A 26,075-nucleotide genomic window follows, 5' to 3' on the forward strand; every position below is an offset into this window, starting at 1 on the left:
ATACAGATTTAATATGCAAAATACACAACTATTGGCATAAGGTTAAAAATGTTGGGGCCTGACATGTCTCTTGTATGATGCCATTCTTCTATGCCATTTTCAGTGAAAACAAGGCTCACTCGCCAGTGATTAGCCCTGCTAGTTAAAATTGTGTAGGAGACTCCGTTATGTAAACTCATATTGTTAGTATCAGCCAAAAGGGTCTATGCTGATGATCCAACTGGAACCTATAGCATGGAAACAGCCATTAGTGTTCCTACTACTGTGCTTCTGTTTCCAGACATGAGAAACACGTGTCCAAGACATGAATTCGGGGGATATCCAACATGACCCCTTACACAGTATCTGGAGGGCAGGGAGACTTCTGAGCACGACAGTATTACCCTGAGGCTTGCCTGAAGTCAACACTCAATGCCTCAGCTACATTTGAAGACACTATGATTTTTACAGACTTCATGATTAACCAAGTATTCGTATTTTTTAAAAAAACTACCATTCCCAAGCCAACTTTGACATTCCAATGAATTCTACAAATATGGTATTTGGTGCCATATTTGGCTGTCATCCCCCAGACTCATTGCAAATATCCCCCAAATTCTTTACACTGCGCTGTAATTAATTACACATGCTACAGAATGAGGACAAAATACAAGCCATTTTAAAATAAAATCAACATCATCTACCACAATCCTAGGTTAATATGAACAACTCTCAAAGGCACAAAAATGTTCATTGTGGGAGTTAAGATAAAAGCCATAAACTTTCAGTCTAGGATAAGGCTTGAATACAAGCTGTTACCTAGCCTTATATATAATTCTAAGTCTTAGTTCTGACCCACGAATGTACGTACATAAAATGGTAGTGTGTACACAAACTGCATATTGTGTTATTATCCAATCTGAGTTATGTGTCCTTGCTAGACTGTAGGTAGAAAGGCTCAGCTAGTTTGTAGAATGTTAGGATTGGACTACACTGTACATGCATTTACAGTTTTCTAGATCTTCCTCTTCTTCACTATAAAATAGGCTCTAAATACGGTTCTGCCCAGGGACGCAGGTGGCGCTGTGGGTAAAACCTCAGCGCCTAGGACTTGCCGATCATATGGTCGGCGGTTCGAATCCCCGCGGCGGGGTGAGCTCCCATCTTTCGGTCCCAGCTCCTGCCCACCTAGCAGTTCGAAAGCACCCCTAAGTTCAAGTAGATAAATAGGTACCGCTTTATAGCGGGAAGGTAAACGGCGTTTCCGTGTGCTGCGCTGGTGCTGGCTCACCAGAGCAGCTTCGTCACGCTGGCCACGTGACCCGGAAGTGTCTTTGGACAGAGCTGGCTCCCAGCCTCTTAAGCGAGATGAGCGCACAACCCTAGAGTCGGACACGACTGGCCCGTACGGGCAGGGGTACCTTTATGGTTCTGCCCACAGAAACCAGGTGTTCCTTCCAGTCACAGAAGGGGCTCCAATGAAGTGGAGACTTCTGCTGGAGGAACAGGAAGTGATTTTCATTTATTCTCTATAGCCTCATGTCATCTCAAACAGTGTTCCGAAGTGTTTCCTAACTTTCTGGAGATTTTGAGGCAGTACAGGGGATTCCCAAAGGAAGGGAAAATCCAGTGGAGGTGTCTGAGGTCTGAAACTCCACTCAGAGGAAGTCTGGATGCAACCCTCCTAGAAGACTGCTGTCACAACAGGACAAAAGAGGGCAGAAAGGATGGGAAAAGTTGCACTTATTGTATCATAGCTCTTCTGATTAATTAAAATATGCCCATTGCTTTTCTCAGGGGGCTCTCATATGGTTCAATAGTGTCTCTCTGCCCACAATCAATCTAGCTACATATGGCTGTATAATTCTTATTACCTGGCACATACAAATTAAAAATCACGATTCTGTGCCCAGCCTGAGAGAAAATTGCTTCATTGGTTCTTACTGAACACTTGTGACGGCTGAATGATGAGCTCGCTATAAGAAAAATGAGCTGCAGAGATTTTGAAAACAAAATCTGAAAATGGAGGCATTGATAGTCACTATACCAATGTAGATCCAGATTTTGAGGGGAGCAAAGTTTGGTACTACAACTGATTTCTTCACTGACACTCCTTTCCTCCACAACAACACCCAGTCCAAATTCACCTTCTTCACAATCCACGGAAGGTGAGCAGAAGGCAGATTTCTAGGTGATCTGCAGGAGATCAGCAAGGGTTTCCAAGTTTCAACTGCCTGACAATAGTAAGGATTTAAAAGCTTCCCTCTCCTCCTAAACAGCTTTAAAAAGAACACTGGTGAGGTGGTGGTTGTGGTGGAAAGAGAAACCAGGAGTGGGTGGAAGGAACTGGAGAGCTCAATTCTGGAACAGATCATTTAGGTTTGGGCTGGGCATGTGCTCAAAGGTGTTCTGGTCCTTAATTCTTAGCAGAGGTTGGACTAGATAATTCTCGTGGTCCCTTCCAACTCTACAATTCTATGTCTGCCTACACCTTGGCTTCAGTTGTTGAAACTCAGCGTTCTAGTTAAAACCTAAAGTAGATCCTATAGGCTGGAATAATTTAAGGTATTTTTTAATGTGTACAAGTGTGATGCGGCTTAAGTTTCTCAGACAAGAGAACCTATGTGCTAAAAGACAGAAGGGGAAAAGCAGCATGTGGACAGTTTTTGTTTAAAACGGTAGCCTACATCTGTCGGCCACTGCGATCAAATTGCGACAAACCAATTTCCGCAGTGAGCAAAGCTACATTTTACTATTTTCTGAAAGCAAAACTAATTGTACAAAATGAAAATAGTGTACTTAATAAAACATAGTGAAAAACCAAATGAATATACTTGTTGCAACAATCAAAGCTGATTAAACCCAAGAGAGTTCTTTCAACAAAACAATCACGACTAACTCACAACTAAGTTGCAATATTGTGAAACGATGCAATGGGAAAATTTAAGAGGAAATGGAGAAGGGCTAAGTTCTTTGGGATATTTACAAACATAAAGAAAAAGTATAAAATCATTCTTCTCAGTTACTGGAAATTTCCTCTTCTGTTTTCAATGGGTTAGACTCAGTCTAAGTTGCATTTAGGTCCCACTGAATTTCCATCTTAATTTCATCAGGAACTAGACTCCATTAACTTAATCTGAATCCAAGCCAATGCCTTTACACAGATGTTGCCGTCACATGCCATATTTTTAACAGCTAGGAGCATGTTCTTTAAAACATGAACTTAAATTTGCGGTGCAATTGCAGTTTCAAAATTAACGAAACCTGTGCATCCCTGACAATACATCAATGGATTGAACAGATACTATTCTTTATCTCTTTTATGAACAGCAGGCCTAGTGGAAAAAGCAGCACATAGGCAAGTATGAGGTCATCTGGTCAACTTTTCTTCCCACCCCAAAGAAACTGGTATGCCATTCCTGTATTTTTGGGTGCGGCATCAAACTTCAGTTCTCTTTCTACGCACGCGCTCACAAACACACAGTTTCTACTTCTTTGCCTTTTCTTCCACCTTCCTTTGTTCTCCAGATTTTGAGGTCCAAAAAGCAAGAGATACGCTGGATCAGGCCAAAGGCTCATCTAGTCTAGCATCCTGTTCTCACAGTGGCCAATCAGATGTCTAGGGAAGCTTAAAAGCAGGAGAGGAGCACTCTACTCACTTGTGCTGTAACTGGTATTCAGAGGCATAGGACGGCCGATACTGGAGGGCAGTACACAACAATCATGGTTAATAGCCACTGAATAGCCTTACCCTCCATGAATTTGTATAACCCCCTTTTAAAGACACCCACTGTTGTATTTTCAACTTGTTTGTAAACTGGAGGGGGAAACCTCTTTTAAAAAAACAATAAAAGAACACATTGTTATGTGAATCAGTTCAGTGAATGGACTTTTCACTCATTCATGTCACCATTTTAAGCATGGATTCTTCCAATGCACTCTATTCAGGCTGTATTTTATTTACAATGTCTATACACTAAGCCAAACGATCTGAACTTCTATTCTGCCTTGCTGCTGGACACCATTTCAAGATAATTCAGTTGCCCTTATTAGGCACAGCAATCCATGACATATGACAACTGGCTATTCTATCTATGAGAAATGAACTTGGCGTTTGTTTGGAACATGCTTACAGTCAACCAGAATCTGGAACCCTTCAAGAGGTTACACAATCCCATCTGGCATGTTCACTCATGACTATGTTTGAGGAGGCCTGGTTTTTTTAATATAAAAAACTGGGTTAGTATATGCTATATGCCATTTGAAATAATAAAAGTACATTTTTGAAGTTTTCCACAATGTTTTACATTAAAGTTTATTATTTCAGCATCTACAAAGTTCTTCTCCTTTCAACAAAAAGGCTTGCATTATAAACCTTAAATTTCCCAATTTTAATACTGGTTTTAAACTTTCTACAGATTGTTTTGTGAGTTATGTATTGCAACGAACAACTGACTATGATGTGCAACAACAGTAACCTTAAGAGTAACGGCCATACTTAAGTACCATATTTTTCCGTGTATAAGACTAGGTTTCTTCCCTAAAAAATAATACCAAAAATTAGGGGGCATCTTATACACGGATACATCTCCTCCCATTTTCTTAAATCTGAGTCCCCCCAAATAGGGGGCGTCTTATACATGGGGGCGTCTTATAGACGGAAAAATATGGCATATGATTCACACTTGCTACAAAAAATGTACAAGACTTTTCTATGTACTAGATCATAGTTTTTCTATTTTCAGCCACTTCTGATTACCTCTCACTATTCTTCATTTCATTAGAGCATTATGCTCTCAGGAGAAAGCGAAGACAAAAACAAAGTTAATATTCTCAAATTAATTGGAATGTGCAGTTACAACATGTTATTTTAACATAACCTATTATATATGATTGGCCATAAGAGGTGCTAATGTTCAAATCAACCCAGTCTGGTTTACTGCAACTCATTAAAAAACCCAAATACATATACTGTAATTAATGAATTATTATTCCAATCTGGGCACCCCAACACTTACTCTCTACATGGAGGCAAGATGTTTTAGGCTAAGAGACATTACACAAATTTATGGGATTGGGCTACCAGAATGCCAATGGCATAGTTGTTCTTGTCTTTTTCATCCAAGCCATTACCAATTTAGAGGACATGATAGCTATCTAGAGGTGGGTGAGCTCACTGAAACTGAATCCATAGAAAACAGAAGTAACAAAGAACAGCAGGCCATGTGACTCTGGGATGGGTATTCTGGGATGCCCATTATAGAGGAGTATCTAATATCAATGTGTGCCTTACTGTAAGTCAGCTAAGGATATCCTCTACATAGCACCAAGTTCAAATAGCAAGCTAGCTTCAATTTATTAATTATTCTTGTTCTTATTATTTATTATTCTTGAATTTTGCTGCCCACACAAAAGTGGCTTTAAAAGACCCCAGATACATGGGATGAGAGATAAATCTTAATAAACAAACTTAAGTCTAAAAAGATATGCACACACAATATTATTACACCCACAGGGAGAGAGAGAGAGAAGTAAAATGGATTGGTAGACTTAGTCCATTGCACTCCTTTTTTATTGGATACACTAGGATAATTTTGCTCACTGTATTTTGGATGAGGTCAAGCTCTGACCTGCTGTCCCCCAAAGAAATCTTTCCCATTGTCCTGCTGTTCTAAATGGCTGCCAACCATCATGGATTCACAATATTATAAGGAAAGATGGCATCCAACAGGAATAACAAGCAACAGAGAGATTTGGGGAAATAGTAATGGTTAAGACAAGAGGCAGAGATAGAAAAGTTTGGCAGGATTTAAAACAGAGGCACCAACAGTCAACAAGGAGCTAAAACAAACACAGAGGTTGAACATAGGGCAAGAGGTGGGTAAATAGGCAGCAGAGACAAAAAGTAAGAACCAGGAAAAGAAATGAGGCCACCGGCCAGAGTGAATGAAGAACAAAGAACCAAATCTTCTTCGCAGAATATACTCCCACCACCTAATGTAAAATACTTGATGCTTATATAAAATTACATAATCCAAGGTATATCTGCTGAAGCTCTATTATGGCCAGAACCAAGGCTTCTTTATATAATATAGGCCATATTGTACTTGGCATGCATTAATGCCATAAGCAATTATTCAAGGAAGATCTCCAAAACTTATGATGTTCTAGCCCATAGTTTCAAACCACCTAGCTAAACTTATCTCTCTCTCTCTCTCTCTCTCTCTCTCTCTCTCTCTCTCTCTAACTAACTTGTGTTAGCTAACTAACACAAGCAGTAAAACAAGTACACGCATAAGTTGGAGGATTGTGATAGCTTACCTGAATAAATCAAATCTAGAATGTCTCTTATCCATACTTCAGTCTTATACACAGACAATTGCAATCACAAGTATAATCACAAAAATAAATAAATCAGGAAATAAGTAGCAGGGCTGGGAGAGACTTCTGTCTAAGACCTTGAAGAGGCACTATCAGCATTAATAGACCATACTGCGTAAAGACGGACCAATCCACTTAAGGCAGCATTCTACATCTGTCTATTTTTTCTGTGGTGTTTTTCACAGGACTAAGAGTTAAGTCTGTAATAATATTACAGAAACTCTGTCCAAATTTAGAATGGATGTTGGGAGACGGTACATAAAAGCCAATGTCACATGTATTTTTAAACCAATTATTAAACTATGAAAACCAGTGAAGCAGAGCACTCCCAAGTGCAACCTCATCCATATGTTCACTGTAAAAAGGGGAATGATACTCTGATTCACTGGTGTGAACCTAACTATAAAGTTAGTGAAGCACTCTGTCTACGGAGATTAGCAGGCTATAGAACTGCGGTCTATGATGGGTTAAATAGCAGGGTAAAACTAACAGGGTAAAATAGCATGATTTCTTGACATTTATAATATATTTTAATAGGTCTGTGTGTTTGCCCAATCAGGTAAGGGGGCATAAAGAAGCATAGAAAGGGGTAGAAGTCCATTTCCATGTCAAAGTCTCAAATCGCTTTGCAATTTCCCTGATTGCAGGCACACTTAGCAATACCCTGAGCAGAGGTAATACTAGAGAAGGAAACTGACATGAAAACATAATAGCAGGTGAATGGATAATTCCAAAGCAAATCTACATAGAAAATCAGTCAATGAATACCAAACTAAACGAGAGGCAAGAACACACTAGACTCAATATACCTAATGTTGAAGTACATTTTCATTTGCAGGGGGTAATGTTAATTGCTGCCCCAATTTATTGTGGCACAGCTTAAAGAGATGTAACCTGACTGCAGAATGGTACCATCCTTTCACAGCTAAATGACTATAAAAGGATCTGGCTAAACACTGATATAGATGAAACTACCATGTTGCCTTCATGCTATCACCATGGCAACAGTTATAAGAGCTCTCTCCTAAGTATTTAAAATCTGACAGCTTTACGATAACACTATCTGAATGATGGTAGGGCCTTAGTTGACTTTAGGAGTTAACTGATCTGTAACTCAAAATTGCTGCATATTAACCATTCCCCTCAGGCTACTGGGGAAGTTAAGTCTTATCAACTTAGCAACTATGCAACCTTTAAAATAGAAACCCGTTAAACTCAGAAAAGGAAAAGGCTCACAGCTTATAGCTTCAGTTGGCTCCTAAAGCCTTTCAATTAAAGGCACCACAAAATAAGGGAAATTCAAGATCAACACTTTCCCAGATCTTTCAAAGAGCTTCTTTGGTAACAAGAAACGTCTTGGCTGGAGCGATGAATGGAAAAAGTGTTCATGCGTTGATCCTCAAAATGTAAACTGTAAAAACGTACAGGAACTCCTACACCAGATAGGCAAATGCAATGTTTCTTAAAGGAAAAGGCACAGAAACGAACATCCAGGCATGAATGAAATGAGCATGGTAGCACCAATCATGCTGGATAATTAGAAAAAAGCCTACCCTTACCCCATTTTCTAGGAATGTGTGTTTAACTGGCAGCAGATCAATTAACAAAGGCAAATTTTAATGGGATTTCAGTAATTGCCAGCAATATTTTGTTGACACATAGCTCTCCTTGTTTACATCTGCAGCTTGGATGTGCTGGATCATTGTCTAGCCTTGGCAATGGACTGGATGAGAGCCAACAAACTGTAGCTAAATCCAGATAAGAATGAAGCACTGTTAGTGGGTGGTTCCCCAGACCAGGGGGATAGGAGGTGGCTTGTTCTTTTGCTGTCTCTTGCGGCTCAGGTGGCCTCAGTGGTGTGGAATGCCTTCCATCAGCTTTGGTTGGTAGCCCAGCTCTGCCTGTATCTGGACAGGGATAGCCTAATATCTGTTGTTTATGCTCCGATAACCTCTAGGTTAGACTACTGCAACACATTGTGAATAGGGCTGTCTCTGAAGACAGTTTGGAAACTTCAGCTGATGCACAATTTGGCAGCCAAGTCGCTCACTGGGACAAGACTGTTTGAAAATTTTACACCACGGATGTCCAACCAGTAGGTCCCCGGTTGATCCTGGTAGATCCTTATCGTGCACAGAAAGTTATGGGGGGAAAGCAATCCATCCACCCCATGCATACTCCTCCTCCCTCCAATGACAATGGGTAGATCACTGCCAGTTTTTTTATATATATATACTGGGAGTAGATCACAATCTCTTGGGAGTTGGACTTGCCTGTTTTACACCAATCCTGGCCCAACTGCACTGGCTGCCAATTAGTTTTGGGGCCCAATTTGAAGTGCTGGTTTTGAGCTATAAAGCCTTTAACGGCTCAGGACCACAATACCTATTACTATTGTGAATTTTATATTACTATGTATTATTGCTTTTGTTGTATGCTTTCTTTCTGGACACCACTTTGAACTCTTTAAAAATATACAGCAGTATAGAATTTTCAGCATACTTATTTAAATAATCCACCATTATCTCAGTAGGAATCCGTCAATATGCATCTTCAAAACCCTACAGCTCAATCCAAAACTTCTGCATTTCTTGCAGTTTAAAAGGCAAAGTAGTAACAGTGTAGTTATTATAACTACTTTTTTAAAGAATCCAGGCACTTCAGTAAATGGTGAACCACCTTTCACAATCTGCTTTCAAATATGCATAGAAGTCTAGCATTATTTTCAGTCACGATTTAATTGTGGGGGCTGTTCTTACAAACAAAACTGGTGTCTCTGAATTCCATTAAAGTCAGGAATCACAATCAAGGTAAGAGAAAGCTTAAATATAACTAGCGGCTTATAAATTGGCTTATAGGAAGTGTTTTCTCATTAGGTAGGAACAATACACATGAAACCATCACATTTTCCATTCTTATTTGTTCCTTAAAACCTGTTCTGTCATTCATACTGAAATGACTGCAGTGGTTTATTTTCTGAATCCATTGCTGCAGCAGAAATGGGGGAGGGGGAAGAATGCATAAATCTGAAATCAAAACACTTTTTATGAACCTTGGCCATTACAGACACAATACATGAATTCACAGTTCCCCAGCAAGAATGCAAAACAGCTTTAGTATACAGGCTGCACACTACCTAGACAGAACCATAATGGATAAATGTTACCTAAATTTCAACATCTGGAGGAGAAAGGAGGTTTGCTTATAGTGTTACATGCTTTCCACTAAAATGGTTCAGCTTCTTTATTGTGCTTCTGTTCCCTGCCTAGAATTTTAATCAAAGTCATGTACATACCCCATTTCCAATATGAAATCTCTATCTGAGCCATGTTCACATCAAAAGAGCCATGGAACACACTGAAAAGACAGCTTAAAAATTGCTCTGATTCAGTAACTCAGGGTAATATGGTCACATAGTAATAACCTGTCTAACAAGTGACTAGTTAGTTAAGCCAAGTACTAATATAAGAATTAAAGACCCCGGGTGTATATTTTTATTATTTTAATAATGTTTCAATGTTTCACTGTAATTGTATTTAACCTTTTAGAATGTATTAAGCTTGATTTTTGTGGGTTCTGCATTTGCGAATGTTCCCCTCCTACGCTACATTCCATCTTTCCTTATCTATTCCTGAAAGTGGTACAAATGGCAGAATGTTTTAGCATTAGTGTAAATCAGTTATCCTTGAAGCTATGAGACCCAAGAAGAGGATTTTATGATGTTCTTCCCTCACTGGAGGCTAGGTTGCCAGGGTAATGCCGGACATCCAAGGCCTAAAATGGTCAAATGGTCTGGGCACGTAGGGGCCACTCCAAGGTGATGCAGGGGTCAAGATACCAGTATGGATCCATGTGTGCTTTGCTTCTCATGACCTGTAACCTTTCCTGACATATGTGAAGATGTTTTATGACTCTTTGTTTGCTGTGTTTGAACTACTATATAAGCTTTTGGTCTGAAGTGCCTCGGGGCAGACCTTCTCAACTGGCATGTTGAGTTGAGTGAGCTCTGTCCTACTGCAATAGCTATAATAAACGCCGGGTCCCTAAATCTGGACTTGGAAATATTCTCCTTGGTTCTGTGGTTTATTCAAAAGGTGGTTGTTCCTCACCTGGGTAAGGAACAAGGTAGTGGTAGTACTACAAGGCTCAGAGCTCCACAAAATGGGATAACTTGAAGAAAGCACACCAAGTGGCACGAACTAGTAAATTCTGCCGTTCCTCCCAAAGGAATCTAGCAAACAAAGCAGCAACACACTTCAATAAAAACAAAAATTGATTTGAACTGTTCACAATATTAAGTACATCTAGCTGAATACCATCCAATAAGAATATCTTAAAATGGTTAAAACATTTAAAATGGCTTGGTGTTATATCTGGAACCTTTATATTTGTGCCACAGCACACTTGTGGTGTTTTCACCCCAGATATTTCTGAAAAGCAACTGGCTATTGACCACGACAATCTGCCCACAGTAACTTCGATCAGCCTACCTGCAAAATGTTTTTTTGCAATTCAGTAGTACTGTGCTGCATGGCCCAATGGCATCAAAACAAAGAACAGTAACTAGACACCTTAAATATTATTTTGCATTTTGAAACTCTGTAAAAGAGACCTTAAATTATGCATTGGAGTGAACTCTTCAGCATTTAGACTGAATAATAAATAGCAGCAAGTGCTGAGCATACAGGTTGGTGGCTTGAATAACTATTTCAAAACGGTAAGGTGGAAGCAATTTTAACAGGGTGCTTGCTTTTTCATTATCTCCTTACTTCCTCAAGGAAAAAAGAGAAAAGACTGATTACGCAAGTTACACATGAAACTTGTATCCAGGTTTCAGCTACAGTCCTACACCTTTTCCAGACCATCACTTCAACTCAAAAGTAGGGCTGTTTTTTCTGTTTTTAGCTATGCAAAAGTGGAAGCCACAATAACATGTCGTGGTGCACAGGGCTCATGTTCAATGTTCCAGCCTGCTAACTATCCCAGATATTTGAACAGGCTATTTCCCTTGCCTTCTCCCTTCAGTTTTCCATTATTTTCCCACCTGATACTCAGCATTCCTGGTTACTAAGCACCTTTGGTTCTCTTCACACTATTTTTACTGCTTTCCACCCCTTGACTTATTTTTTTAAATTCACCTTTGGAAAATCCTGGGTTTCCCTAAATATGATAGTACTTCCCTCTTGTTTCTTGGCTCCTTTTGTCTATAATTCAGTCAGCCCTGAGTTCACTATTAGAGGGAATGGTTTATCTACAACAGTTTTATGCAGCTTAACAAAGAAGCAGGATATTTGCAGAGGACAAAAGATGCTGTAAAACTACAACAATGTCATCTCTGGAATTTACAATATTATGTCCATAAAAGGGGGTGAAAGGGGGGAGTGGACCTATGTAACACACTCATGAAGAGATGAAAGGATTGTTATGTCCAAAATCTGTCAGTTGTGCTTTGTTGTAGAGATAAATTGTCAGAAGGCTTTATTTAATGTCTTGCCTTCTTCAAAATAATTTATGGCAGCATATGTACCACTGATGTTAATAAAGAAGCTTAACTCTCTCTTTTTTAATTAAACATAAAATACATGCTAATTTTTCCCTGGGTTTCTCAAAGCATGCTTTGCAAGTTCCCCCAGCTAGAATTTGTATGCTGCTGATAGGCTGCCCAGATATATCAGCCTCAAACTCAACAAAGCCTATGGTCAATAAGGATTAATTGGTCCATATTTCCAATGACCTTGCTGTTGCATTACCACGTGGAGGGTGTCTGTGGCTGAAACACATTAATGCTCACCTTGTACTGAGTATCACCTCAGGATAGTTCTATCCTCCTTCTTGCAAAAGAACTTGGAAAAGATTGGAGAGTGTTCTGTAATCATATTTACCTTCCCCCAGTTTACTCATACAATCCATTGAGAGGAGATCTGAGTTAGCTGGCATCTGGATCAATTCTCTCACAAGATCTTAAGAAGAACCCTGCTGGGTCAGACCAAAGGTCCAGGAAACTCCCCGTTTGTGCCGGGGTTGTATTCTGGGTCAATGTGTGCGTCAGAAGTCACAAATAAGCCTGTTACGCCCCCTTCCGGGGCTGAAAATGATGTCTGCATCGGTGGTCGCACATCAATTGAATGCACACAAAATGGTCACCACCTGTAGTCAAATGCTCTCACATGCGCCAACCAGAAGATGCCCAAAGGAAATCCACAAACAGAGCCTGAGTGCAGCACTTTTGCCATCTGTGATTCCTGGCAACAGGTATTTCCAAAGCATCGTTCTGCCCGGACACTGAGGTCCAGTGCTGAGGGCCTTCTGGCAGTTCCCTCGCTGCGAGAAGCCAAGTTACAGGGAACCAGGCAGAGGGCTTTCTTGGTAGTGGCACCCACCCTGTGGAATGCCCTTCCACCAGATGTCAAAGAGAAAAACAACTGCCAGACTTTTAGAAGACATCTGAAGGCAGCCCTGTTTAGGGAGGCTTTTAATGTTTAACAGACTATTGTATTTTAATATTTTGTTGGAAGCCGCCCAGAGTGGCTGGGGAAACCCAGCCAGACGGGTGGGGTATAAATAATAAATTATTATTATGATATTATTATTATTATATTGCCTCAAACAGTGGGGGTAGAAAAAAGCCTTACCCTCCATTAAATTGTCTAGTCCTCTTTTAAAGCCACTCTTGTGCGAGTGAATTGCATAGTTTAAATATGTGCTGTGTGAAGAAGCACTAAGTGCTATGCTTTGTCTGTCCTGATTATTCCAGCATTAAACTTCACTTTCTCCACAGCATGTTCATGATATTCCATTATGTTTCCTCTTCCTCACCTTTTTGTCTAAACTGAAAAGCACCAAATTTTGCAAAATTCCATCACAGGGGAGTTGCTCCATCCCTTTGATCATTGATCATTCTGGTTGCTTTTTTCTTAGCCTTTTACAGTTCTACAATATCATTTTTTTGACATGAGGTGACCAGAACTGTACATTGTACTCCAAGTCTGGCCACGTTATCATTTTTTTTTGTAATGGTATTATAATATTGGTAATTTTATTTTCAGTCCCTTTTCCTACTGATCACCAAAAGCATTTGCTTCCTGTTCGCCCCCAGCTGCTGCATACTGGGTCAACTTCTTCATTGAGCCATGCATTTCATCAAGCTGTTTGCACCCTAAAATCTAAATAATTTAAGGGAAGTGTATGCTATGGAGTTGTCACATCTTAAAATATTTACAATAAATGATGAAAAAATAATTTCCAAGTTAATATTTAAATTTGCTGTAATATATTTAAAATCCACTGAATGTTTTGTTGAATTGTTTTCAGTTCATCTATTTTTGGTTACTGGATAAACTGTTACAATATTTATACAGCATGTAAATCAGCTTACTAACTAAAATTTGAAAATTATCTGAATCTTTTTTTAAAAAAACAATTCCTTTTCATTAAGGATTGTAAAGGTCAAGCAGTTAAGGTCAAGAAGCTCTTATTAAGCTACAGCTAGATGTCACTGGATGCCCCATCTTAGAATTTCTGTCTTCAAGGCAACCCAATATAGTCACATGTGCCTCAGAGAGAGAGAAACACGCTGTTTGGAACACAAAATAGAAAGAATTTCAAATACATCAAAGTGATTCTCTCATGTGCCAGAATGAGTCTTGGGAGACCCAGTTTCATGGCCCCAGAATTAGCCACACATTTAATACATGGTCCCTGGACTCGCTTATTTCTCTTACTTACTTACTTACTTACTTACTTACTTACTTACATTCCTTACCTATAAGAAAGCAAATATGTGGCCCAACCCAGGACACTTTTTGTAAGGATTAACTAGAAATAGAAATCAATGTCAAAAAGAAACCTTTTGTTCCCATGCAGCATGGAGAAAACCTATCTTCAAATTGTCTTCCATGTTCTGTGAAACATCACAGTTTTCTCAACTTTTTTTTTAAAAAAACCACTCTAAAGCAAATGAACAGCTATTCTATATTTGAATCAATAGAAGTTAAAGCTACAAAAAGATGAGATACGAGGAATAAGACATCACTTTAGACAGCATTACAGAATAAAGATTGTACAAGATTACCTAGCATTTTGAAATGTACTGTGTTCTGCTACACAACCACAAATGACATTCTTCAGGAAATAAAGAAATAGAGGAAACTAAGATGACTCCTTACCAAACAGGAGAAATGCATGTCTAACAACTTCCACAAATAATGCAAGTTGCCATTCAGCAACAAAAGAGAATTTAAAATGCCCATTCATTCTGTATCAACTAAGGATGCCAATTAAGAACTATTCCAGCAACAAACAAGAAAATCCTCACTGACATTACTTCAGAAAAGCCCTCCACCATCTGTTCTGTCGAAGTTCTAAAGAGTTCTCCATGAGCTCACCACTGATAATAAGGCAGCAGATGAAATTCAGACACTTACTTTTATGAAAGAGTTAGAAAATTCTTCATTATAATGAATCTGAAGCTCGAGTTAATGATAACCCATCTTGCCTTCATCTTCCAACTGCCCAAACTAAGAGCATTCCAATTTTCACATAAACTTATAAAAAATTAAATCAGGAGTGGAACAACACAGCAAACTAAGGGAAGGAGGTACAAAGGAAAGTAATTTATTTATTTTTGCTGCTTTAAAGAGAGGAACACCAGAATACTGCAGCTATTGCTACCAATGGTAAATTGATATGCATTCCTTCACTGGTTCAGCTGTGTGCCAAACTGCTCTCCAGGGATGAACACAAAGCACCACAACCTCTTCTCCTAGTTGAGACAATTTGCTCCATTTAGGTTTGTGGTAGGAAAGCTAAAGTGGTCTCAACCTGTGGCCTTCCTTCATCCCTTTCCTGCACAAGGATAATGTGTTTACACTGGGACACCCCTCTCCTTTAACAGAATCTGCAAATTACAGCACAATTAGCAGTATCCTTATGTGATGCTTTTATGGCATTAAAGATTTAGGGAAGGGTAGCACTTAGGGAACACGAATTCAGTTTGTTGTGTGACTCAGATCACCACATTTGACTTTGGCTGCAAACACACCATATAAAATAGTTTGTAAATACGCCTTTGCTTAAAAAGAAAAAGAAAAAAAGAATTCCCTTGTGGCCAAACAGACAGAGAAGCTTTATAAAGTGTTTCTTTTTCTACTAGATTTGACAAACAGAAGTATAACAGAGCCTTGCATGGATAGTTGGATTAGTAAATATATTGGAAGACCAGCAAGTTCCAGAGACTTATTTGCAGGGAGGCTAAGAAAACTGGAACTATCCGGATGACATATATAGCATGCAACAATGGTTAAGAAATGGAGTTCTATCACCTTTGCAGCAACCCATGGGCTCAATGATTATATGAATGCATCAAAACAATCTACATCCCTAGAATGTTGCTGTTTCTTACTTGCAGAAGGGTCCTGAAAGCGCACTGACACCCTCATGAAAAATAGGCAACTTGGAGGGTGGCACAGGGGCAACTGCAGGAAGTCTGAGAAAAGCACATCCCATCCTCTAATGTTAGTGGACACCTCTGGTGGATCAAAGGGCAGCAACGGCTGTCATAGTAAGCCTTCTGCTTATTAGTGACACCTATGAATGCTTCTATTGGTATTCCTCGCAATATGCAGATTTGGCCTCTAACCAAATACTTGCTTTCAAGCAAGTCTACAGATTGAACCAGAGACCAACACATTTAAAGACTGAAAAGTGATAGTAAAAACTTAAAGGAACAATTTTATTAGATAGGAGGAAAGTTTAAACAAGTTAGCTCTAATTGGCTTTGAGACGTTTACATTCCAGGCATTATTTTATGTTCAAATTAGGAGAGCAAACGAGAAGTAGGTGCACAGATTTTTGAGACAGTTTAGTGCCATCTATTCATCAGATTTATATAGGCATACAGATGGCAAAAGTCTTTAATGAGGCTTCTATACTAGTTCTGTAGCATCTGTCCTACTTGCAGGCAGATCAAAACAGCATTTGTTTGCGAGCGCTCAATCCACTTGCATAAAAGCAGACAATTTAAGACAAGCACAGGATGAAACTCCATTTTAAAGATGCTCCGCATTCAGCTGTTTTGAGAAACTATCTGCATGAAAATATACTATCGAGATGCTTGGAAGGGGTGCTCTTCCTCCTCTTTTATACTCCTCTTTTATTAAACTTTGACCTTTGAAGTAGGACAGAGTATATATCAAAATCATACTGTTATAGCTTCTGTTTGGGGGGGGGGGGTCCCTGAAATATCTACAGTCTTCACCTGCATCCAAGGAGGCGGTGATGCAACCTAGAAATAAGCTTTTCCCCCCTGCCATGCAACATAGTCTCCTCTCAGGGAAGGAAGCTAATAGAGATGTTTATATGACCCCTTCTGACCATTTCTACACACAATAAATAGATAAAATTTCAAACTTACTGTTACAGACTTCAAAGTCATTCCGTGGTAGGTGCCCATGGTGTCAATCTTGAAACCTTCCGTCTCTATGAAATAAGAACACTCTTGTAAGTCATTTCATATGCCAACTTTAGAGTAGTCAGGTGGCAAAACAAAAGACGTAGGCTAAGTTTCATCAGTTATGAACCACTCCTAATGGGAAAAACTGGTTATGTAAACAAAATTCAGGAGATAGTAACGTTTTATGTGCAGTAGAATGGCCTTTCAAATGGTACAGTATCTCAGATTTCTTCACATTAAAGAACGCTGAACCACTTGGAATAACCAAAGTAACACTGGGTCCTTCTACTAATTTATTTGTATTTCTATTCCAAATTCGAAGACAGGAGTGCCTGGCGTGATCTGGTCCATGGGGTCATGAAGAGTTGGACACAACTAAACAACAAATTCCAGATTAAATCAGGCCCCTGTATTTTGCTCAGTACTTAGTATGCTGTGGAAAGACCCCATAGATCTAAGGCTTAGACTCTAAGAGTTGCATTTAACTTTCCAGTGCTATATGTAGATTTCAACTGAGCAGCGACTATAAGGTTAAGATAAGTTACCCTCAAACGCAGAAATAATGGATTGATTTGTTTTTTACTGGTCTTTTCATTCCATTATCATTTCCCCTATCATTGTTCTACACAATGTCTTTCTAACCATGCAAGTTAGAAATATATATATATACCCTTTGAATTCTAGCCAGCTCAGGAGCAACATGCAGCCTACAGCCATATGTAAAGAGATACTACGGATAGTAACTACAGCAGCTCAGGATGCCCTTTATCTAGACTGAGGCATTACACTTTGCAGCTGTATGGATGCTAGTGCATTTAACTTTGTTACTCTTCCTTAAATCCCTGCATCAGTAACTGTTCAAAGTAATCCCTAGCCATGCATTTATTGGATGAACATGTCTGCTTATGTAAACCCAAATTAAGAGGACAGAAAATTTCTCCCACATATCCAACAAGATACACCATACTGATGCCCACTGCTATTTTTACAGCTCAGTGAACATGGAAGAAAATTCAACTTAAGGTTTTGTCTGTGTTTCTTGAAGGCGCAGGTTTTAGATGGCTACCAGCTGTGACAAATAAAGGACATTTTGACCTTAACAGACTTTAACAGCATAATGCTAAAATAAACTAGCGCTTTAGTACAAGCATTCTGTGGTTGCAGGATGCAAATGAAGGATCTGTTTATCTTAATGTCTACACATCATGATTTGCAGGGAACTGGAGTTATGTCTAAACCTGACTGGAGAGGAGAGGACATCAGCATAGCTTACTGACATCTCCATTATGCAAGGTAAATAAACATGAAAGTTGCCTCATGAGCATAATTTATAAAAGGTTGCAGAATTGTTTGCTTTTCTTAGTAAAGAAACTGTTTTGCTTTTTAATCTCAATACAGTGGTACTTTGGGTTAAGTACTTAATTCGTTCTGGATGTCCGTTCTTAACCTGAAACTGTTCTTAACCTGAAGCACCACTTTAGCTAATGGGGCCTCCCGCTGCTGCCGGAGCACGATTTCTGCTCTCATCCTGAAGCAAAGTTCTTAGCCTGAAGCACTATTTCTGGGTTAGCGGAAGTCTGTAACCTGAAGCGTATGTAACCTGAAGTACCACTGCAAAAGAAAGTGCTAACAAAAAAAAATCAGAATGGAGCATAATATGTGTCATTTACATATTGAAAGCATTACTGGGAATTATGGTTTCAACATCTAAATATAGGTAAGGAACTAAAACAGTGACTTGTCAAAGAAACTTGATATAGGATTTGTGTGTGTACACGTGTGTGTAATTTATCTGAGAGAATACACTTAGTGAAGGTGCAATAGGAAGCCTTGCATGCAGAAGATCTCTGATTCAATCCTTGATATCTTTGCAAAGCATTTCAACTAGCAGGCCTGAGAAAGACCTCTCTGCCAGAGACCACAGAGCTTATGTCAGATTAGTAAGCGCAAAATGAACTGCTGGATTTACACAGTACAAAATAGATTCAAGTGCTCCTGTTTTCTGCTGGGTATATATTCTACCACTACCAGTAATTGCCTCCTAAAACCCCTTTATGCACAAATGCTGCTAATATACAGCTTCATTCAGTACACTGTAAGGTAGACAAAATCAGTCAGCCTTATAAACAAGCATGCATGAAGGCATACACACAACAAATACAGACTTGCCTTAAAATAAAGATTAGACGTTACCATGAATAAAATTGTAACTGCGGTCACATTAGCAAGCATTAAAATGTAAATGGAAAAATCAATAGTGATACATAAGGGCAGGAACTGCTTATCAGTTATAAATCAGGAATAGGTCTGCACCTACTGGAGGAATTCTCTGGCGTTACTCATACAATTAACTTCAATAGCTGGGATACAATTTTCTGCTATACTGAAACAGATGCCCCCAATAATTGTTGTCTAGATGCCATTTGAGATAATCCACTAGACCATTGTGCCTGGAAGATTCAGACTACTCATCTTCCTTACAACTGAGGCAATCTTTGTACTCAGCTAACCATGGAAGGATTAGACCTATATTAAGGAAAGGAAAACTCACCACAAGTTAAGTTCTTCCTGGAAACTGGAGTTTATCAATAAATAAATACTCAAAGGCCTCTGTGGACCTAGGCATGCATAATGGAACTGAACATAGCTAAGGTGTTGCTTGCCTTTCCCACAGCTTTCCTCTTCGGAATCAAAAAGTTACCCTACACTGTGCAGAAAAGGGAAATTACTTGCTACAGTAAAGGGAAATTCAGCACTAAAGTTCTATGAACAAGGAACCAGTCCATTAATTTTCAATCTTCTTCTGGGGCCCTGTTGAAAAGAAGGTAGGTTGGTGAGAACATGGAACATGCCTTTTTAGTGGCAGTAGCCTATTTATGGAACCCACTGCCTGGGGAACACTAGATTAGCCCCTTCATTACTCAGTTTTCAGCAGGTGGTAAAGTAATTTCTGCTCAGCATTTGATAGCTTACAACATTTGGGAGGGTATAACTGGTTTTTACTCTTTTGAGTTATTATTGCTGTGCTGTTAATTTTATTTCACTTGTTCTTTTAACATTTGTCTTAATGCATCTTTATATACTAACGGCCAAGAGACAGTCTACACACATTTTAATTTAAAAAACCCTCAACATAGTTAAGGCTAATCAGGCTTTGAATATGTCTAGTAAGCCCTAACCTGGTCAGCCTAACCACATTTTAAGTCAATAATGAGGTACCCCTTAATCGCAGCAAAAGTTCCATATTTGGAATAATGTGCTTCAGGAAAGGGGGAAGAGTTGCACAAACACACACACACACACACACACAGAGAGAGAGAGAGAGAGAGAGAGAGAGAGAGAGAGAGTGTCTATGATAAGGTTACCAGATTTTTTTCAATGAAACCGGGGACACTTTTCAACTTCCTACTAAATAGATGGATTTTGTCAGGGGATTGATTTGTAGAAACAGGGATGTCTGGCAACCTTAAGTCTATGACCCATTCCTAAGCTTTCAACCATAGCACTGGCTCCATTAAGTACTGAATGTAATTCCTCCTCTGCTGCTTTCCAATATTTTATCCAAGGCTTTAAGAATGCAAACAAACTGGGAAAAGGGCAACTGGTATGCATTTGTCTCCAACTACTAAGATGATCCCAATGCAGCTGTGGTAGACCCACCCCAAGTGCATAATTCTTTTCCACCATCTTCACAACACAGCAATAGCTATCAAATGAGCAATGTTGTAGAACACAGGTCATGAAGTTTTACAGGTTCTAAAATGTATGTTCTCTCTAGCTGAACTATCCACATAGCCTTTGGCAGCTGACTAAAAGCCATAATCATCAGAAATCATTCTGCAGACTTTCCGTTGCTTTAATTTTAGTTTTATTTCCCCTTGTACTTGTTTTTTTTAACCATGCTTTACTATTAGCAAAATTAAACCATGGCCAAATGTACAGAAAGACTGCAACTGGGCATATGCAGTCATCAAAAGCGGTCATGGTTTGTTGTGATGAGCATTTGTTGCAGTGAGCCTTGGGCTTGTGGGCTGCACCTACCCTTCACGCGAGAGTAGGAAATTTAGAACTTTTGGTCATGGCTTGTAACAAATCAGCTTTGTGCAAATACAGTGGTACCCCGCAAGACGAATGCCTCGCAAGACGGAAAACCCGCAAGACGAAAGGGTTTTCTGTTTTGGAGGCGCTTCGCAAGACGAATTTCCCTATGGGCTTGCATCGCAAGACGAAAGCCCATAGGGAAATGCTGGCGGTCGGGAGCAAAGACTTTCGCCCACAGCCGGCCTTCAGAAGAGGACCTCTTCTGAAGGCCGGCGGGGGGCAAAAGTCTTTGCTCCCCCCGCCTGCCTTCCCCCCCGCCTGCCCCGGGCAATCTTAAAATGCTGGCGGGCGGGAGCAAAGCGTTCGCTGCCGACCCCCAGCATTTTAAAATCTCCAAGGGACAGCAGAGAAGTCTCTGTCCCGGGGAGATTTTAAAATGCTGGGGGTCGGGAGTGTTCGCTGCCGACCCCCAGCATTTTAAAACGCTGTTCCGAAGCGGGGGGCGGGAACATCTGCCCCAGCCGCCCCACTTCGGAACGATGTTCCGAAGGGGGGAGGGGGGGCGGGAACAGCTGCCCCAGCCGCGCCACTTCGGAACGATGTTCCGAAGGGGGGAGGGGGGGCGGGAACAGCTGCCCCAGCCGCCCCACTTCGGAACGATGTTCCGAAGGGGGGAGGGGGGGCGGGAACAGCTGCCCAATCCGCCCCACTTCGGAACGCTGTTCCGAAGTGGGGAGGTGGGGCGGGACCAGCTGCCCCAGCCGCCCCACTTCGGAACGATGTTCCGAAGGGGGGGGGCGGGAACAGCTGCCCCATCCGCCCCACTTCGGAACGATGTTCCGAAGGGGGGAGGTGGGGCGGGAACAGCTGCCCCATCCGCCCCACTTCGGAACGATGTTCCGAAGGGGGGAGGGGGGCGGGAACAGCTGCCCCATCCGCCCCACTTCGGAACGATGTTCCGAAGGGGGGAGGGGGGGCGGGAACAGCTGCCCCAGCCGCGCCACTTCGGAACGATGTTCCGAAGTGGGGAGGGGGGGCGGGAACAGCTGCCCCAGCCGCCCCACTTCGGAACGATGTTCCGAAGGGGGGAGGGGGGCGGGAACAGCTGCCCAATCCGCCCCACTTCGGAACGCTGTTCCGAAGTGGGGAGGTGGGGCGGGAACAGCTGCCCCAGCCGCCCCACTTCGGAACGATGTTCCGAAGGGGGAGGGCGGGAACAGCTGCCCCATCCGCCCCACTTCGGAACGATGTTCCGAAGGGGGGAGGTGGGGCGGGAACAGCTGCCCCATCCGCCCCACTTCGGAACGATGTTCCGAAGGGGGGAGGGGGGCGGGAACAGCTGCCCCAGCCGCCCCACTTCGGAACGATGTTCCGAAGGGGGGAGGTGGGGCGGGAACAGCTGCCCCAGCCGCCCCACTTCGGAACGATGTTCCGAAGGGGGGAGGGGGGGCGGGAACATCTGCCCCATCCGCCCCACTTCGGAACGATGTTCCGAAGGGGGGAGGGGGGGCGGGAACAGCTGCCCCATCCGCCCCACTTCGGAACGATGTTCCGAAGAGGGGAGGTGGGGCGGGAACAGCTGCCCCATCCGCCCCACTTCGGAACGCTGTTCCGAAGTGGGGAGGTGGGGCGGGAACAGCTGCCCCAGCCGCCCCACTTCGGAACGATGTTCCGAAGGGGGGAGGGGGCGGGAACAGCTGCCCCAGCTGCCGGGCTTCGTAGCGCTGCTGCGAAGCCGGGCGGGGGGGGGGGTGGGAACACCTTCTGAAGGCGGGCAGGGGGCAAAAGTCTTTGCTCCCCCCTGCCTGCCTTCCCAGGGGCTTTTAAATCGCCCCGGACAGCGGAGAAGTCCTCCGCTGTCCGGGGCGATTTTAAAATGCCGCCCGCCAGCATTTTAAGATCGCCCGGACAGCGGAGAAGTCCTCCGCTGTCCCAAGGTTTTTTAAAATGCTGGGGGTGGTAAGAAAAGCCCTTGTCCCCCCCAGCCCAGCCTTCAGAAGAGGTCCGGGGACAGACTGTCCCCGGACCTGGTCTGAAGGTGGTTTCCCTAGGAACGCATTAATTGATTTTCAATGCATTCCTATGGGAAACCGTGCATCGCAAGACGAAAAACCCGCAAGACGAAGAGAATTGCGGAACGAATTAATTTCGTCTTGCGAGGCACCACTGTACAGGGAAATGGTTTGTAGAAAGCTCAGTTAGTTAAAAAACACTATGGGTGGAATGTAAGATTGCATAGTTACAAACATTTCATGTGAATGAGCTTATCAGTTCACCAGATGCAGCAAGTCCCCTCCCCTCCCTTTGCATGCTGTTCTGGGCATTCTCCCAAACCCATCAGAGCCAATTTCAGTGGCACAAGAGGAGGAGGAGAAGGAGGAAAAACTCATTGCACAAGTGGAAGGCTATGTGCAATGCTTCCATTGATGTTGTTCATTAGGTGAACCCTGCCCCAAATACCTAAATCACAAAAAACTGTCTTGTAGCAACATTAGAATAGGGTCAGAGTTCCTTTCTCTTTGCAACACCCAAGCAGATAGAAAGGAACAAAGCTATTGCTAAGCATGTAAGAAAATCATAGCATTGAAGCAAGTTGGATATTAAGGACCAAACCATGGTTTGGCCACGTTCTCCATCCTTGGCCTTTTCATCTATATTAAAGTGCCCGTTAAGAAATACCATTGGTATAAAGATGCTATTGCTCTAGTAAAGCAAGACAGATGATCAGCAAGAGACTGTTTAGAATACTCATGTTATTTAACTGTCTTTTTTAAAAAAAAAATCCCACACAATTCAACACATATTAGATCAATTGTGCAGCCGAACACTATCCTAAGTACATGTACATCAAGTACGGTATTTAAAAACAGAAGGAAGAAGGCTGATGCTTTGCAGAAGGAAGTAAGGGAGATATATTGAATGTTTCTCAAATAGTTCATTTAGATAGAATGGTAAGTAACTATCTTACAAATACAGCTCCCAGATGGGGTAAATGGCCCGGGGGGGGGGGAGCTGAATGAAAAGATAGAACTGTCTCTTATGTCCCCTCTATAATGCAGTTTAAGTAGCAGAATAAAAGCCAGCAAATTGCAGGTACTCATTTCCTCTACCACAATATCATTTGCGGTTATAGATGCCATATGCTTATTTGGACATTTTTTAATTACAGTGTTTAACAAGAAGTCAGTGGGCTGGTGAGTGGCCCATCAAATAATGACCACAGATTCTCAAAATATATTTACCTTCCCCTCTCTATTCCCTCCCCTTGATATTAAGCTAAACCTACCACAGAATGCTTTAACCTGGAATTGTGGCTTTCTGTAGCTCTGCTGCCACTGCTTTGTCCTATCAGTACAGGTTGAGGCAAGTATGCAGTGCTCTGGAACAAGCAGGCATGCCACAATGATATATATCCCTCAACCTGCCAGCACAAAATGCCTTGGTATTCCTCTTTGCTAAAACCAGAGCTGCCCCATTTAAGAACAACGGACCAGGTTTGAAGGGTTTGCATGCAAGCCCTTTCAGAGTTAATGGAAATTACAGAACAGCACTGTTTCTGCCCCAAGTGAGAACAGCTTTTGGCCTACAAAAGGTATTCTCCATGCCCAGAGATGAGGCAAAGGGAAGAAAGCATTTGTTTTAAATGTGATTCGAAAGAGTTATCTGTTCAATATTGTAATATATTTAAAAAGAGCTTTTATCAATTTCATTAGAGCTCAGTCTATTTGTTTTTACAGTAATAAGATTACTGTGTGCATATATAATCAATGTGTTGCATATATCTGCAATTTGCTTTTTCATTTAGCTGTACTTTCTGGGTGCCTCTATGCATACAAATTAAGCAATGAGGCAGGCTAGTTTTGAGCTATGCTCATAAACAAAAATCTGAACCACACATTTCTACCGTCTCAAACCAATTTTTCTAATTTCTCATTTCTGGTATGGAGGAGACAAATCTGTTCTTTATAAGTAAATCTCCACAACAGGGAAGCTTTTGATTCTGCCATTTCTTCACCCATCCTCCATGCCTCTTTTTCTTTCACCTTTCTGTCTTCCTCTAAATATCCACCTTAGTGTTTCTGCCACTGGAGTAAGCATGGGAAATTTTCCCAGGCCAATCTTTAATTGCCCTTACAGAAGCTGCAATGTTTGCAATATTCTAATACTCATGAACACCTACCTTCGTATCATCACCAAGCCAAGCAATGCCAGAGGTTTTGCTGACTGCAACAAAATCTCTTAATGCATTATAATGTTAATTGGTGGCAGGTGCTAAGAGATTATATTGCCACTGTGTATTCCTGAAATGTGGCTAACTACAGCAAAAGTAGTACCTGTTTCATGAGATGTTTCACTGCATCCAAAGTAATTCATATCACAATATCTACTGCATGTATCTACCTCCACTGTGCCCACATGACAAACAAGTTTTTAGATCCAACACACAGAAACCTGTTTTCAAGACTGTGGACAATGCAAGCTGTGTTATCCAGATATTTGGGGGGAAAGGTTCATAAAAAGGACATAAAATTCCTATGAAAATGTCATCTTTTCACAGCCCTGCTGCTTGATACTAAACAAGAAGAACATCATGTGAAATTATACAAAAAAGAAGAAGATCCAATTTAGGTTGATTATTCAATAGTAGAATGATCAACAACCCTGTAATACTGAGGAATGTCTATACAAACTATGGGACATTTTCATGATGCACTTTCAGAAAAAACTCAAATCGAATGGCAAGGCTGATGGCCTTTGACAATAGCACCTGGATGATACAAGCTAATTTTAATTTACCTTACACCTAGAATGGATTATATGTACTTATGAAAGTCTGTAACTTTTTATTAGTTATTATAGTGGAAACATTATTATGAAAGAAGAAGTGGGTGGGAAGGGAGAGCAGGGGATAGATTTGCTATGTTTAGAAAACTATCTCTTTAAAACAGGCATAGGCAAACTCCGGCCCTTCAGATATTTGGGACTACAATTCCCATCATCCCTAGCTAACAGCACCAGTGCTCAGGGATGATGGGAATTGTAGTCCCAAACATCTGGAGGGCTGGAGTTTGCCTATGCCTGCTTTAAAGTGTGTGTGTGTGTGTGTGTGTGTGTGTGTGTGTCTGTCTGTCTGTCTGTCTGTGTGTGTGTGTTTTATTAAAAAGAATCTGGCCACCATTACATTAGGATTTTAGCCTTTAAGAATTTGGGCACTTACGATTTC

General features: G+C 41.3%; 1 protein-coding gene across 1 annotated transcript in view; it reads right to left on the minus strand.

Annotated features, from left to right (window-relative positions):
- Window positions 1–26,075, minus strand: part of CDC73 (cell division cycle 73) — a 104,446-nt gene that overhangs the window by 40,487 nt on the left and 37,884 nt on the right. Inside the window, exon 10 of the mRNA XM_081194458.1 lies at window positions 16,772–16,836. Coding sequence (XP_081050584.1) covers window positions 16,772–16,836 — 65 coding nt within the window. The remainder of the gene's footprint in view (window positions 1–16,771; window positions 16,837–26,075) is intronic.

Source organism: Podarcis bocagei (assembly GCF_964188305.1).
Source record: "Podarcis bocagei genome assembly, chromosome: 5".
NCBI lineage: Eukaryota > Metazoa > Chordata > Lepidosauria > Squamata > Lacertidae > Podarcis > Podarcis bocagei.